The 17,851-nt window shown below is 37.1% G+C and overlaps 1 protein-coding gene and 1 long non-coding RNA gene across 3 annotated transcripts in view; one reads left to right on the top strand and one right to left on the bottom strand.

Moving 5' to 3' along the window:
* Positions 1 to 17,851, top strand: part of unc-13 — a gene marked incomplete at its 5' end in the record, with an annotated part of 135,131 nt that overhangs the window by 105,306 nt on the left and 11,974 nt on the right. The window contains one exon of the mRNA XM_070282486.1: positions 15 to 381. Coding sequence (XP_070138587.1) covers positions 15 to 381 — 367 coding nt within the window. The remainder of the gene's footprint in view (positions 1 to 14; positions 382 to 17,851) is intronic.
* Positions 401 to 13,493, bottom strand: LOC138926871 (uncharacterized). Of its 2 annotated transcripts, none has more exons than XR_011443562.1 (3): positions 13,287 to 13,493; positions 720 to 1,001; positions 401 to 660 (listed from the first exon to the last, which is right to left on the bottom strand). It is a non-coding gene; the product is annotated as an uncharacterized lncRNA (long non-coding RNA). The 2 variants fall into 2 exon arrangements; XR_011443561.1 differs by lacking the exon at positions 13,287 to 13,493 and adding an exon at positions 1,228 to 1,613 and having other exon boundaries at positions 403 to 660.

Below are 17,851 nucleotides of genomic sequence, written 5' to 3'. Positions count from 1 at the left end.
CATTTTTTAAATAGATGATGTTTAAGCACTTGACTGATAATGCAAAGAATTTGGCATCCAATGCCAAAATAGAAGACATGGGGCGGCTGTTCAAATCTCACATGGCAGGAAAACAAGATGTTAAAAGTGCGCTTAGCGGAGTAATGGACATATCAAAGGAAGTCGAAAAAAATTTGTCACCTAAACAGTGTGCCGTGCTGGATGTTGCCTTAGATACAATTAAGCAATATTTTCACGCTGGTGGAAATGGACTGAAAAAGACGTTTTTAGAAAAATCATCGGAACTACAAAGTTTACGTTATGCACTCAGTCTATACACACAAATGACCGACACATTAATAAAAACGTTTATATCTAGTCAAATTCATGAAGGTAAGCAATGTATGTATGTATGATTCTTTAGTAAAGTTACATAATTATCGGATTAAAAGAAACATTTTTGAAAGTCATAATTAGATAAAATTTAGTAATGTACAATACTAATGAAATATTCTAATGTCATTATATGCTTGTGGAATTTTTTTAAAGTTTGTGACTATTATTTTTTTTGGTTTGGTTTTTTACCGTTTACAATCAAAATATTTCTTGATTTGATTTTCCAAAACATCCCTTTTTAAGAGTCGGCGTCAACCACTAATCGTTATTAGTGGTAAGATGAATCTAAAAGAGATAAGATTTTAGTTTGTATTGTGCGTATTATATTTGCTTAATTAACACACCTAAATGTTGTCAAACATCTTCATCTTTGTTATACAGATCAAAGTTTCATTTCAATTCAATTTCAATTAATATCCTCGAATGGGAAATACCTCATGGCCGAAGACTTTTAAAGAGCCTCCGTCGCTTAACAGCATTTCAAAAACTTCTAGTGGATGTTTACATTTGTTTGCTTCTGAATGAGTCTATGATGTATAACCGGTATAAAGTATGTATATTCTTAATTAACAGCCTGGTCGATATAGCCACCCGTCTGTCCGTAATAACGCTTAGATTGTCATAGGCTATAAGAGATAGAGCTATAAGATTTGGCACAAAGACTCCTATAATACCCAAAAATCTTAAATTTGTTTCAAATTTGTTTGGTTTTTTTTTTGATGACTTTTTGTAAAACTTTGCCAAACTATGCCAAACTATTTCTATAATCAATTTGTATTATTTATTATTTTTACTGAAAAATATATTTGAGACAATTCACCCAATTTTTGGGCTAGATATAGATATACATACACACTTAAAATGAGCAAGTGGTTAACAGTGTGAAATGCTTTACTGAAGAGTCTATCAATTTCATATTGCTACTTTACTTTTCAAAATGACAGCTCTCGTTAAGTGAAATGAAAAGGAAACGTCTTTTGCACCGTTAAGTCGTCATTTATTGGAAAAATTAAGCATTAAGGTATTGTTTGAGTGCACTGTTAAAGTGCATAATTTGTTTGCCAATTAAGCTTATGGTTACTTAACAAATAATTTTCCGGACACATCATAATTGTGGATCTTGAAAAAATAGCCTGGCAATTCGCTTTTCAGGGTTTTTACAGACAGATACAGATATTGAGTTTGACAGATACTGTCTGGGTTGAGTTACTTTGATGGGAAAGTTAGTAGGGTAATGAAACAAAATGTTTCGAATTATAAAGACGGCAAAAAAAAGAGGTTTTTTCCATCGCTCTTTATTAACAACATTAAAAGGCTGTTTTTTACATTTAAGTAAAATTTTACATTCATTAGAAAACTTTTAAGCCCATTGCCAAACACAATGATTTCACACTCTGCATTCATTGACACATTTTTATGTTTTTTATTATAAAGATTTTATATTTAATAGAATTAAACTATTCCCTAAAGTTCCCTAAGCAAATTAAAATTTCCGCCAGGGGAAGAGTCTTCCCTGTTCGTCGATCGCCTAACACATTGCTTTACTAATTTATCGAACACATTTCCAAAGCAACCCTCGGCCCAATCTTCAAAATATGTACCTACAAGGATCTAATTTTTTTTGCTCCATCTCACTATTTTTAAGCGACACAAACCCTAGGCCTAGAACTGAGAACAATTCGCCATCCCAATTTCAAGTGTAGAGGACTTTCAATACTTCAGGAGGACTTCCGATACTTCAGAGATTGATATCTCGGCTTTCATCAAATACAAAATAAAAGCCAACCATCTTTTGGCTCTGGGTGACTTTAATATCCCAGAACTTAAGTGGTCTAATGCCGATACTCACCGTCTTTGTCACTTATCACGCACCATGACCATGGTCAAATTAACCATGTTAGAAATTCGTTAGGTCCGCTATTAAACTTATGTTTTGAATTCGATCCTGATGGTACTTAACGTTCTTGTATTTATTTATCACTATCTACATATACTTAAACTTCCATAAATTGCCATAACATATGGAGGAAAGTATGTCCCATGTTGACTTTTTGCTATTAACAAACCACCAAAAAGCTTAAGGAAGGGGTTGGAGGCTAGTTTCGACATTGGATATGTAATGGTTGTAAAGAAACTTATAAAGGAATTACAATTCGCGCAAGTATAAAATTAAAATTAAAATTGCAAGTACAACTCTCCTGCTTGAGGATTCCCTGTATTTATAAATAGTTTGTACAGCTTTTGCTTCTATTCTTTAAGTTTTTTAATCCTTTTTATTTATTTATTTATTTCGCCAACGGACAAATCCTTACATGGCTACATAATAACAACTTACAACTAATAAATAATACTAACAAAAACTTAATAAATGCCTGATTACCTTGCGTTTTAACACACCCTTATCAGAGCCCCACTCAATTCGGAGGCTGGGCGGCAAAGAATTAAAATAAGAAAGAGCCCGCTCTATCGGCTCATTTAAAAGATAATTGGCCCTATGACACTTGACCCGAAAGGGGGCAAAGGTACGAAGATCCCTTTGAGGAACATTAAAATTAACGAGTCCCAACAAAAAAGGACAATCAATGTTATCAACAATTAAATTGTTTAAAAAAGTTAACGCTGCCAGTTTACGCCGATCCTCCAACGTGCAAACATTCAGAAGAAGGCAACGACTCTGGTATGAAGGAACAGGATCCTGAAACCTTAGAGGCAGAAGTGCAAATTTAAAAAATTTTATCTGGAGTCGCTCAATTCTGTTGGAACGAACTTTACACTCCGGATTCCAAATTATTGAGGCATATTCCAGCCTCGACCGAATGAATGCAGCATAGACGCTGAGACTCGAGTATGGACTTTTGAACTGGTTCACGTGCCTCTTAACAAAGCCCAGCATAGCATACGCTTTAGGTAAAATATAGTCTAAGTGACCAGAAAATTTAAATTTGCTGTCGAATAAGACACCAAGGTCTAACACCTCTTCTTTAGCTGCCAAATTATAATTACTGATAGAATAACCCGTACAGATTTCAAGAGACCGCCTACTGTAACGGGTAAACATACACTTAGATAAGTTTAATGGAAGAAGATTGCGGGAGCACCATGAGTAAACTCTGGATATATCCTCCTGTAACAAGTAACTATCACTAATGCAGCTAATCGCTTTATAGATTTTAAGGTCATCCGCATACATTAAAAAGTACGAATGACGAAAGCATGACGAGATGTCATTAATGAAAATGATAAATAGAAGAGGTCCAAGAGAGCTGCCTTGTGGAAGACCAGAGGAGGTGACAAATGGACTTGAGATAGCGTCTCCAATAGTAACGTGGCAAGGTCGGTCAGCCAGATAAGACTCGAACCAACTTAATAGGCAGGAATGAATACCTAATTTATATAATGTGGCCAGAAGGGCAACATGACACACTTTGTCGAAGGCTTTGGAGAAGTCGGTGTAAATGGCATCAACCTGAAATCGGTTTTCAAAAGCTTCAAAGCAGTGCTTAGAGATGACCGCTAAATTAGTGGTAGTGGACCTCCCAGGCAAAAAACCATGCTGGTTGGGGGATATAAAAATGCGAACCAGAAAAGTCAATTTTTTAGTTACTATCCGCTCCAGTATCTTAGCGACGTTGCAAATTTTGGCTATAGGTCGATAGTTGGTAACATCACACCTACTGCCACCTTTGTGAATAGGCGTTATAGAAGTAATCTTCCACCGGTGGGGGAATCTACCAGAAGAGAGCGAAAAGGAGAACAGCAGTTGAAGGGGAGTGGAAAGAGAAGCGATACTCCTCTTAAGAAAGAATGGGGAGATACCGTCCACGTCAGGTGTGAGCGACTCGGTCAAATGTCCAGTGGCTTCAACTAGGTCACCGTCCAAAACGTCCATGTTACTCACATTAAGAAAAGGCTCAATGCTAAGAAGAGTTTCATGATCACTTCAAGGAACCTTCGGCTCGAAGTTAGAGGCAAAGTATTTTGCAAAAAGATCAGAAACGCCCTGATCCGAGTCGGCTGCTAAATTACCATAACATATGGATGAAGGTATGTCCGATTTTGACTTTTTGCTGTTAACAAATCGCCAAAAAGCTTTAGGATTGGATCGAAGGCTAGCTTCGACATCGGATATATACTGATTGTAGAGGAACTTATTAAGGAAATCAAATAGGATATAGAGATATAGAGATCCTATAGGATCTTCGTACCCTCACAGGGGCATAAGTATCAATAATATTAAAAAGGGGAACCCAGAACTTAATATAACAATCATCGATTGAGCCATCCGAAAAAAGGGAAACCCAATCAAAGGCTGAAATAGAGGCGTTAATAAGTGACAAGTTAGTATCATTCAGATGATAATATGGAATGGGGGAAGCAGACGGCAAAAAACTATAAAACTCAATATTAATTACCAACGGCTTGTGGTGCATATCACAAGGACTTAATGGTACTTTGCATAATTCTACTTTAGGTTAGGTTAGGTTCAGGCGGCGATGAGGGCCGGTTCTGAGCCCCATCCACTTGAGCCGCTGGGGCTCCTTGTGATATTGCACAGGCAAGGATCCTACAAAAGGACCTCTCCCTTCCCACTACTTATGTGCCCAAAGGTGCTTTATCCTTCTTGAAGCGGCTCGCGGTCCCATCCAGATTTACGGATGAAGGCTACGAGTCTGTGTGGAGCGACCTCCGCGAGATCTGTAAGGTCTGTAAGTATTGCTGCGCCCAAGAATTTGAGTCGGATGCGCCCCAGCGCAGGGCATTGACACAGGAGGTGTGCGACTGTCTCTTCCTCTTCTTCGTCTCCACAGCTCCTGCAGTAGTCATAATGTGGCACCGCTAGTCTAGCCGCGTGTAATTCTACTTTACTATTAACCAAATTATTTAAAAATATAAGATCAAGAATTTTGGATAAATCATTAAAAATATTATTTACTTGGGCGAGGCCCAGACTAAAAATATCATCTAAAACTACAATTTCATGACTCTGGTGAACTTTGCTAGGTAGCATGCAGGAAGAGTTTTATAGCCTCCGAGGGCAAATCAACACAAGCGGTGTGATAGGCACGCCGGCAGATCGACGCGCACCGAACGGCATCACACCCACGAAGTTGGGTAGCAGTAACTTCTGCACTGCACTCGGTTCTGCACAAAAGTAAACGTCCGAACTCAAAGAAAGCTAGATGAAGACTGAAGACTTTTTCTTCCAGGAAAGCCTATGAAATTTTCGTACTCTCACAGGGGCACTAGTATTATCTATATATATAACATTTTCGTGTCACAGTTTTTGTTACCATACTCCTCCAAAACGGCTATACCGATTCTCATGAAATTTTGTGAGCAGATCTTAGAGACCCACAGAACGAGGGGAGCTCCAGAAATGATTTATTAATATTTATTAAGCTATTTGTTATTTGTAAAGCTAAGAGGAGTTTGTAAGGAAATTTAAAATTCTATATATTAAATTTGAAGGACCATTGTAGTTCGAACAAATGACCCTAAAAGAGTCGTGCTTTGCATATGTTTTGCTACAATGGCTAGGGAATAGAGGACAAAAGTTTTTAGTCCTTCAATTAGGAATGTTAAAATTATGTGTGTCAGTAAATGCTGGCTATCTAAACCCCCATTAATTAGGTTATGTAGAAATACTACACCGAGAATTGTCCTACGATTTGTTAAGCTAGGTGAGTTTATTATTAGGAGTCTGCTCCTATAAAATGGAAGTTAAAGATTTGCATCCCAGCTAAGACCTCTAAGTGAAACAGTTAATAAATTCTTTTGTACGGATTCTATGCAGTCCTAATGTACTTTATTTTAGGAACTCCAGCCACATGAACCGTGCTCCAGTATCGGACGGAGCAAAGAACTGAATAAGCTTTTAGTAATGTAGGGGTCGTTAAATTTTGTGGACCACGTGTTAGTAAAACCAAGGACAGCTTTAGCCTTATTAACCATTGTAAAAATATGGTCGGCATATTTAAGTTTAATGTCTACTAAGACGCCGAGATCATTAACCTGAGTTAATTTTAAGGCAATTCCAAAGAGAGAATACGTAGCCTACAGAGGACTAGAACGATAAAAAGGCATACATTTGCATTTTGATCCATTAAGTATTAAAACATTTGCTAAACACCATTTTTGAAAGTTTTAAAGATCAAACAGTAGAGTGCATTGAGCACAGATGGACAGGACTGAAGACAAAGCGTTACATCATCTTATACATACATAAAAACTAGAGAGTTCATTAAAGCAGGGGGCAAAACATTAATAAAAAGAGTAAATAATAACGGGCCAAGATGACATCCTTGAGGGACGCCAGATGTACCGCGGACCAAACGGGAATGTATGTTTTTAAATAGGACTCTTTGTGTTCTTCCAATATAAGATACGTGTTTACGCTTAGTGTTTACAAAATTATAAAACTGCTTTGGATCCTGATTAAATTGTATCCGGCAGCGGTCAATATAATTCCTATAACATTCAGCGTTAGGCACGGTAAAATTCGACCGAGCTAGTAGGTAGTAGTTTTTCAACTACTAATGCAGGTTTTTTTTATATTTTGGTAAGAGCCTATTTTTAATATTTTTTAGGTTAATGAGGCACCTTGTATACCAAGGAGGATTTGTTGAAGCGGACGGATATTTCCATTGTACACAGGAGTCAAAAAATGTATTTAAAGTACAGTAAAATGTTTCTAAAATGACGTTAAGATCAGTGCATGCCAGTATATCGGACCAATCATATGTATCAATAAGGCTATTAAGTTTGTGAAAATCAGCTATACAGAAACAGCGAATCTTATTTACCACGCGTGGAGACATCTGATCGATACCAGGAATTGTTTCGATTGAGACCTCAAGCGAAGGGTGATATGGATCCTCTGGGGTTGAAAGGGGGAAAGCTCTGAAGAGAGCAGTACCATCAGGATCAGATACAAAAAATAAGTCTAAAAGCCGACCTAACGAATTTCTAACATGGTTAATCTGACCTAGGGACATGTCAAACATGCCCGCCGTGAAGTCATGGAGAGTGGTGAAGATGGTGAGTTATCGACGTTGAACCACTTTAATTCTGGCATATTAAAGTCGCCCACCGCTACGAGTTGGTCACGATCTGTCATAAGATTAAAGACGTATCGAATAGCCGACAAATGATGCCAATATGTGGGCAGCTCGGATGAAGGCGGTATAAATGAACATGTAATGTATTAAGATTTGGCGATCAAAATTATTTTAATGCAAATAAATTATATGTCACCAGACTCTTGTGATTTCACCTCTACAGAAGCAAGTTGGGAGTCTACCGAAATGAGCACTCCACCCCCCCTTTGGCTTTGATATAAGCCGAAATATCAATCTCTGAAGTATCAGGTGCGAGCCGAGAAACAAATATAATCTCCTGTAAGAGTTTTGAAGTCGTAGGTACAAAGTAGGTACTGTAGCATTAGTCGGTACCGTTGGTCCGGACTGTGAAATACCCTGTTTGGTGTCTCTAACAAAAATTTCATTCACTAGGACCTGTGGTATCACTTGAAGGGATACCATGCATGACATATCAGACAATTGCTCACTTTCCTTGAGAAATTCGGACGACGAATTGTTCTCAGTTCTAGCCCTTGGGGTGGCCAAAGATGTGAGCGGCTGTGCTAATGTCGGCTGAGCAGGCTGAGGCGGTTCACAACCAGCGCATTTCTTACGCTTAGGGGCCCCATTTAGTAGCTGAAGGCAGCTAAACTGAGTCAAGCGCACGGAGCTGGTCATTGATTTTACGAAAACAAGTGAACAACTCTTTAAATCCATTCTTAGTCTGTCTCATGAACCCTCATTTCGTCTTGGACAGCACGACAATTATCACTATAATAATGTAAACCTGACCTACGGAAAATGGCATCCAAAACTGAGGCAGTGAATCTGAATCGATAGTACGCTGTGATGAGAGTGGATGAGACTGTCTTTTTACAAGACTTCATTAAACAGAAGAGCTTAAATTCCATTTTAAAAATTAAGAATATAAAAATATATATAAATAGTTAAAAAACACTTTACCTTGGACCATTGTGCCAAAAAAATATCCGATTCTCAAGCAAGTAAACACCGGCTTACCAATATTTATCAAAACGCAGTGCGCACAAAAAAAAAGACCGTTCGACCACGTTATTTAAAATACTTATTTCTTGGGAGAGGCCCATACTAAAAATATTATCAAAAAAATAAAAATTCATGTCTTTTGTAAAAGTTGCCCCCGGGTCCAAAGACCAGACGATGGAGCTTAATTTGAAATCGCCATCTACCATCAAAGCTCTAGGATCCAACGTTCTAGCAAAGACACTGGTGATGTTTTTCATATGAGCATGATATATACTAAATAGACGAGTGGCACAAGGATTTCCTGGACTGAAACGGCAAGCTGATCCAGTAGAGGGTTGGCCACCGGAAGGTGTAGTGATGTAGTCTGAAGAGATAGAAGAGAGAAGAGTAAAGCGATAATCACACCACCTGTCGCACACACTGGGTACTGGATGCATCTCGGCCTTTACAAGTTAGGCAAAGTAGCTAAAGTGGTTATTGACCCACGTTTCCCCAAGGATGATTACAGTAAAATCGTATGCAGCAGAATTCAGGAATACCATCTAGGACTTGGTCCTCATTCCCGATATATTTTGGAATAAAACTCTTAAGCTTTTATTTGAGTCCGAGGATGAATTATACCTACGGTCCACGCTGGAAATTCAACGGCTAGGCCGTAATGATTAAAGTATACTTTAGTAGTACTCCTGATACTAGTGCATGTGGAGGCATATCCAATAAGCATAGCTTTCAAGGATACCAAAGAGGATGGCCAACGGGGATACATAGATCTTTCCAGATTTAACAGTAGACCTACGAATGTCCAGTTGCAAAGCGAACCCAGTGCCAGGTGAATACTCAGATCATTCTTATGAATTATTATAAATGTTCCACCCTCACGTCCAAAAGTTAAGTAAACAGCATCATTTGGCGCCGGTGGCCCAGCAAAAAGAAATAAGAAGATGGGCATCGATGCGCTGAGATTTGATAGAATTTTTTTCCCATGCAACAAGTGACAAAAATGTTTTACAGCATTCGCGTCAGCCAATGTTTATAATTCATTTGATATGATATGATCTCTACGGGATGCTCTAGTTTTTAACCACATAACGCTTAGAGTTTAAACAGTGCAAAATGATAGCACCATACCATTCCCAGTTCTATGGGAAACTGGGGGAAAAAAATAATCAAAACCGGCTAACCCAATGAAATGTCTTAAAGTAGCAAATGACTTCATGGACGCAACGCCACAAGCGAATCTATTTTGCTTAAATTTGGACGTATCTTCCCCGCTTTTATTTCGTAGCCAAGGAAACAAGCTGTAGCTCTCAAGAAAAGGCCTTTTAAAAGGTTACAAGAGAATCCAAGAATACAAGGAAAACCTTAGCTATAACGTCTAATTCAAGTTGCACAGCTCATTAGCTTTTTCCTTAGTTTTTAAAACAATTACTATATCGTCCATATAAATGATTACAAATGAATGAGAAAGACTGCCAAGTGCCTTCAATTCAACTCACTGGAGGTGAGTTCTTTAATCCAAAGATCATCGAAAATAAAAGCTAAAAAAAGCAGTATTTCAATTGAAATGGCATAAACGCTAGCCATGTCAAGAGAAGTAAGATGTTTAGCTCCCTTGAGTCTAGAAATTTATAGGACGGCCGTGTAGCCCGTGTAATTGCCTTGATCATCATTGTTTTTAGTACAAACATATTTTGAAATGTACATATGTATACAAACACAAATTAAAAAATGGCATTTAGAAAATACCACATCTTTGGATTCCTTTTCCAAAGTTGAATTTCCCTTTTTGAAGCATTTATTTTTGTGATTAAGATTTTTTCCCAAACATTTTCCTATGGAATAACAAGCAAGCTTTCATCGATGCTTGGGCGACTATTAATAAGATTTAAATGACGGCGACTGGCGTCTTTGATGTCTAGCTATTCATTTGCAACTCACTCGCCGGCATCTGTAGCCTTTTAACTAGTTCCAGAATGTTCCGGTTTCGTTTCTCTAACAACACGATAACCTTTTTGGTTAGGGCCGAATCCTACTTCTTTTGTCGGAGAATCGAAGCCTTGCTTATTATCCTTTTATTAGTTACCAGACATTAACTTACGCCACGCTTAAGCTCAGAGCGAGATAAAGGGAGAGAAACCAGATCTATCACCGCATACGAATCAACACACAGCCTTAGTTCGCAAACCGTGCCCCATTCTTCCAAAACTAGTGTATACCAGCACAACGAATGGTCACGTCAACTCTCGTGTCTAACTAGATACTGCATTACTCCCTCTCCGAAAAATAACACTGCACTGCTTGGGTCTTGCGAATAAGCTAGAATAAGCTACTGTTTCCGAAAGGTTTTTTTTTGTGTTGATCATGAATCTGGAGCCAAAATTTTCCAATAACGTCAAGCTTTTAAAAAGTTTTCAAATCTTGTTTGTAAAGTGAAAGAACTCCTGATGCGCCACGCTATTGTAATCGCCATGGCAAGAAAATCGTGATCAAAAGACCTTTTTTCGGTCTTGGCTCACCTGGGCTATACCATTGGGACGATTGGGCTTTGTTTTCGATATCATAACCATATACTCATGATTCGCCACCAATCTGGGTCGTCGTTGACGTTATTCAACGGCTCTTGAGCGATGCTCATGCAACGGTTCTTTTGGTCAAAATTCAACAATTTCGGAACAAACTTCGCTGACACACACCTAATGCTCAAAACGTTGGAAAAAATTTCATGGCACAAGCCAAGCGATATACCAACATCTTCATCAACTTCTCTGATAGTGATTCAAAGACTTTCCTAAACAATTTTCTTCACTGCTTGAACGTTTTCATCAGTGGTTGACGTGCTTGGGAGTCCAGAGCGAGGCTCGCCATTGGCATCTTCCCGGCCATCTTGAAAGAGCTGGTACCATTTGTAAACATTTTTATACCCTTGCAGAGGGTATTATAATTTTGTCCAAAAGTGGGCAACGCAGTGAAGGAGACATCTCCGACCCTATAAAGTATATATATTCTTGATCAGGATCACCTCCTGAGTTGATATGAGCATGTCCGTCTGTCCGTCTGTCCGTCTGTCTGTTTCTACGCAAACTAGTCTCTCAGTTTTAAAGCTATCGACTTGAAACTTTGCACACACCCTTCTTTCCTTTGCACGCAGTATATAAGTCGGAACGGCCGGGATCGGCCGACTATATCCTATAGCTGCCATATAACTGATTGATCGGAAATGGTATAACTTTGGTGTTTTTAGAGTTAGAGAGCTAATTTGACATGAGAGCTATTTTTGGCAAAATATTACGACATGCAAAATTTCATAAGGATCGGCTGACTATATCCTATATATAGCTGCCATATAACTGAAAGATCGGAAATGGTTTTTGGTAGAAATATGAACTTTCATATTTTTGAAGATAGAAGCTTGGGACTTTTTTTTAGATTTTTTATTGTAATTAATTGGTTTTATTATGATGTAATCATAAGGATCGGCCAACTATATCCGATGTTTGCGATATATATCCGGTTTTAGCTGCAAGGGTATATCAACTTCGGCTCCGCCCGAAGTTAGCTTTGCTTTTTTGTTTTTACTCAGAACAGTTTCAACGTATGCCACTGCCAACATTTCAAGTACTTCGCAGCACATAATGTTATTTTTTCACAAAATTTGATACCAATCCTTTGATCCATATTTTTCGATAGAAAAAAACCGCCGAGCACGAAAACAACAACTTACTCCTCTCACAACCAAAGGAAAAAGGGAATTCAATTGAAACTTGGTACAGATATTAAGGAAGAGTGTACCAACATAACAAAGCAAAAAAATCAGTAAGGAGAAAAATCTTTCAGTAAGGTGAAAAGTCACCTTACTTTTTGAACACACCTCGTACACAAAAGGCTAAATTCTTTAACTTTCAAAACCGCAAGCCGAGCCTCGGAGGCCCGGCTGGTAACAGTTTTCGTTTTATAATCAGTAGATGGCCGGACATAGATGGCCGATTCTTATGAGATTATCATAATATAACCAATTTATTACAATAAGAAATATAAGAAAAAAGCTTCTATCTTGAAAAATACCAAAGCTGGTATCTTTACCAAATACCATTATCGATCTTTCAGCTATATGGCAGCTATAGGATATAGTCGGACGACCCTATGCATTTTGGCATGTCGTATTATTTTGCCAAAAAAATCATTCGCACAAAATCCGAGTTCTCTAATTCTGCCCCGGCCATTTCGACTTATATACTGCGTGCAAAGGAAAGAAGGGTGTGCGCAAAGTCGATATCTTCAAAACTGAGAGACTAGTTCTCGTAAAAACAGACAGACGGACGGACGGACAGCCGAACATGCTCATATCAACTCAGGAGGTGATCCTGATCAAGAATATAAATACTTCGGAGATGTCCCCTTCACTGCGATGCACACTTTTGAACAAAATTATAAGATCCTCTGCCAGGGTATAAAAAGAAACCAGCTGCTACTACCGAAGTACTTTCAACTGATACCGAAGTTCGTCGGCAGCTGCAGATATTCATTTTTTAGGTACTCGCACAATAAGTACACACGAAAAACGCCGAGTATTTTAGGCACCCGAGTGTCTACACATAAAAAACGAATGGTTGGATGATAGAAAGGTCCAAAAAAAAGATTATAAAACAATCGAAGGCAAGGGTTTCACGAGTGCCTTTTGAACCACCCGTCTATATGTCACCCTGTCAAGGCGCTTTGGTAGTTAGACAGAAAAGGAAAAAAGATTTTGTTTGGCTTAAGATCTTTTTTTCTTACAAGTCACCTCAATGGGTCACATTGGAATTCAAAAATATTTAAATACCTACGTACCTATTAAGTAAAAAAATAAGTTTTTTAGAAAATTCAAAAAAACATAAATTTTATGGAAAAATCAAAATTAGTGTTTATTTAAGCCAAAGAAAAATGTTGTTAAATTTTCATAAAAAATACAATGAAAATCACAATGTAATAATAGTAAAACTGACAAAATTTAAAATAATTTATATATAATAACAATAATTTAAAATTGATCAATAACACAGTGCGACAGTGATTTGGAACTTTTGAAGAGACCTAGTAGGAATTGTTCATTAGGTCGAGTATAGTATAAAACCATGTTTGACATTTTTCAAACACCCACAAAATCTTGATTTATTTGGAAAAAACGGTTTTTCGGGACTTTTTTGCTCTTAAAAATTCCTAAACGCGTAATTTTAATTCGATTTTAAAATTTTTTTCGTTTTTCCATAGTTAAATGTTGGAGCTTTTAAAAAAAAATAGATCTTCAATTTATTTCTACAAAAAGTATAAAATTTTTACGCAAGAATTAAAATAAAATTTTTACGCAAATTTTACGCAAGAAACTGACATTTTTGAATTTTCGTAGTGTTTTTCGGACTTTGACGCCATTTTTTCGGTACAACTTCCAAGAAATGATATCATTTTTGACACATATCAATATTGTCTTGTTAATTCTGAATAAAACGAGACCAATTAGGAAATTATGAAAATTGTTGAAGTTATAACGAATAAAACGAGACCAATTAGGAAATTATGAAAATTGTTGAAGTTATAACGCTTTTCCCAAAACAAGTCAGTGCAATTTTACTAGCGATCCGGAGTAAAAGTGTGTAAAAGAAAGGAATAATGGAAATGGAACGGCACACCATTACTCCGGAACGCTAGCAAGATTGGAGTGACTTGTTTTGGGAAAATCGTTATAACTTCACCAACTTTCATAATTTTTCTAATGAAATTGGTCTTGTTTTATTCAGAATCAACGAGACAATATTGATATGTGTCGAAAATTATACCATTTCTTGGAAGTTGTACCGAAAAAATGGCGTCAAAGTCCAAAAAAAACGACAAAAATTCAAAAATGTCACTTTCCTGCATAAAAATTGTATCTTTTTTGTTGAAATAAAATAAAGATCTATTTTTTTTTCAAAAGCTCCATCATTTAACTATTGAAAAACGAAAAAAATTTTAAAATCGGTTTAAAATTACGCGTTTAGGAATTTTTAAGAGCAAAAAAGTCCCGAAAAACCGTTTTTTCCAAATAAATCAAGATTTTAAGGGTGTTTGAAAAATTTCAAACATGGTTTTATACCAGTGGTGGGCAAACTCTCATTTTACATAGCACGCGAGTATAGGCACTAACCATACAGCATATAGACAACCCATTTCATGCAACGAAAATGGACGCGAAAATTTCTTGCGACAGGCCCCAGCAGGCCCCAGAGCGGATTTCTTACGCTCTCTTACGCTCATCGTTCGTTCATCTTACGCTCATTCTCGCATTAAATGTTTTCTGTTTCTCAGTCTCTAAACGGAGCGCGATGGGTTGTCTATATGCTGTATGGTTAGTGGTATAGGGTAGGAAATTCTGCCGCAGCGCTGCCGGCACACTGACAGTGTGAGCACTCTCAAATATTTTTTAGAACTCTCTCATTTGCTCTCATTTTGATTCATTTGACAGCACAAATTAAAAATCAAAATGTTTCCACTGAAAAAATTTTCTCAGAAATTGGGTTGGAAAAAGTTTTGTCCATAGAAAATATAGATAGAGAAGCGTAGCTTTTCATTTTTTTTAAAACTCTGGCTAGCAAAGCTTTCTTTAAAACAAAATACACTATTTTAGTGCCCATTCCAACTTTTGAATTAACGAAAAATTAAATAAAAAAATACGTTTTTTTCGCTCAGTGAATTCTCTGCTCTCATTGTTTTTCTCTGCTACGCACACACTCAAATTTTAAACATGTGTTAGTTTTGCCCACCACTGTTTTATACTATACTCGACCTAATGAACAATTCCTATTAGGTCTCTTCAAAAGTTCCTCCAATTTTTTTCTTTTTTTGTCGCACTGTTTAATTTATGTACTATCTGCATTGCGAGAAAGGACAAACATCTATTCATTGGGTCAAAGAAATAGCTATTTTTATAGCTATACCTATTTAAAGAGGTTTTATATATATATATATATATAATATAATATATATTTATATACATAATACATAATATACATAATATACATAATATTATATATTATAATATTATAATATTATGTAGGAACTTTTAAAGAGACCTAGTAGGAATTTTTTAGGTAATCTAAACAATTCTAATCTAAACTTTCTTTTGTAATGAACACTGTTATTAATTGAATTATTAAGGAATCCTGTAATATGTCCTTTAAGGACATTCGATACATCATTTGAAAGGTACTGCTCCACAGATAATAAATATGTTAACCGTTTTTTAATAGTCTACTTGATTTAGAAGTTATTCGCATTCAATTTTTAATTTCATATTTTATAATAAATTGAATTCAATTTTTTTTTATAATTTATATATGTTTACGTGAGGGGCCGTTGTGCCGCAACTTTAAGAGCGCACCCGCGCTGAAGAGCGCACCAGCACTGAAGAGCGCACCCGCGCTGAAGAGCGCATTCGCGCTCGCCCCTCTTTGCGCTCTCGCTCCTTCGTCGGCCGTCGTCGATCGTATTTTTTCTATTACTTTTGCCCTGTTTTCTTCCTAAGTTAAGTTTTTAATTCGATGTACGCAGCCAATAAAGCTGAACGCGCTTCTTTTGTAAATTACTGAAGACGCCCCCGACTTTTCATTTCTTCCCCAATTCTGGAGTCTTTTGCGGAATCAACGCCCCCCTACAAACATTGGTCCTTCGAGCCGGATAATTACTGGATTTTCTTCTGCCAGCAGTTCTCGGCATTGTTCCGCCAAAAGATAAGTACATTTTTCCGTCTCCATCTCTCTGCCGGTCTTCAGCAGTGATCCGAACATTAAATTTCGTTCACACTGCTGCAAGATTGTTTTTCCCTCCGTGTCTACTCAAAGTCCGAGTTTTCCGACACAACGGCAGGTTGAGATTTTTCTAATAATCTATAATAATCTTAAAATTCGGCAAATTTTTCTATCCGTCTCCGTTTTGTGTGCTGCCCATATTCCTCGCCGTTTTCGGCCTCTCCGTTATTCATTCGCTTGCCAACGGTCGAGGCATATGTGCATCCGCATACATACATACGCACATACATATTTTTTTGGTGCAATTAATCCGCGAAAAATTCGCAAGTGAACAGTGAAATTGTGTGGTGACAAAAAGAAGGCATAATTAATATTGGCCACCGGTGTGAATTAGTTCCGGAATTTCCAAATTCACCGAACAGTCCGCCGCTGTCGTAATATTTGTTTTTATCTTCCTCAATCAGTGTCATTTTTTACACCAAATAACTTTTCTGTTCCCCCAATTATACAGTCCACTTATCAAAGCTCCACTGTGCCAAAATATGCCCACATGCCCTTACATATATCCGTACCTGCATGCATGTCCATATATTTTCTGCCTTCAATTCCAGGAAATATATAACCGATAAAATTTAACACATACAGTCCACTTATCGAAGCTCTACTGTACCATCATATGCCCTACATGCCCTTGCCCTACTTGCATGCATGTCCATATAATTTCCAAATATTTTCTGCCTCCAATTTCAGGAAATATATAGCCGATAAAATTTTAAAAAAAATTTACATTTTCTAAAACCAACAATTATAAACCGCCATTTCACTACAAATCCGTGATTGTGTCGCTTAAATTCTCGACCTAGCCGTGTTGTGTTTTTCGGTTCTGTTTATTTTCTTTGAGGTACGTACAGGGTGCCGACGGCATAACCGGCTGCATTACAAAATAGATTAAAAAATCAATTAATTTGAAATTTATGTATTTATAATTATAACTACGAAAATTTATTTAATTCTTATTTTCCGTTCGAGCAAAGGGCCAGGTTTTTTAATTCACCTTTCCGGCCACTCAATAATTAAAGTCGAAGATTTAATTATTGGAAAATTATAATTAATTAATTTAATTATCCACCTTCTGTCCGAATAGAGCCGCGGTTTTTAATTCCATCTTCCCGGCTTCGTGTTAATTAAATTCAATTAATTAAATATTTAGGTTTCAATTCCACCGTTCCAGCTTCGTGATAATTAACCTCAATTGATTAAAAATTAAGATTTTCAACTCCACCCTTCTGGCTCCATCATATTTAAATCCGAAAGTTAGCCAAAAATTAATTATTTATATTTTTGTGTGTTTAATTCAAGCCAAAGTTAAGTCCACCTTCCGGCTCCGCAAATTCGAAAATAGTGAAGAGTTTAATATCTCAGTATATATTAAATTCAGTACGAACCACACAAGTCGAAATATACATACATATATAAACCGTCATCATTTTTTTCCGAACAAGCACGAATTTTCCGGTACTTTTTCCATTTTTTCGTGCCTCCAACTCTGCTTCTACTCCGCATCCGGCAACATCCGCCTACAATCCGAACAAACCTCGTCTCCTTTTGGGTGTTTTCTGGTGCCTGAAGTTTTTC

This window comes from Drosophila bipectinata, chromosome 4 (assembly GCF_030179905.1).
Source record: "Drosophila bipectinata strain 14024-0381.07 chromosome 4, DbipHiC1v2, whole genome shotgun sequence".
In the NCBI taxonomy this organism is placed as follows: domain Eukaryota; kingdom Metazoa; phylum Arthropoda; class Insecta; order Diptera; family Drosophilidae; genus Drosophila; species Drosophila bipectinata.
The sequence above is the reverse complement of the archived record's forward strand: the minus strand, read 5'-3'. Positions and strand labels throughout refer to the sequence as shown.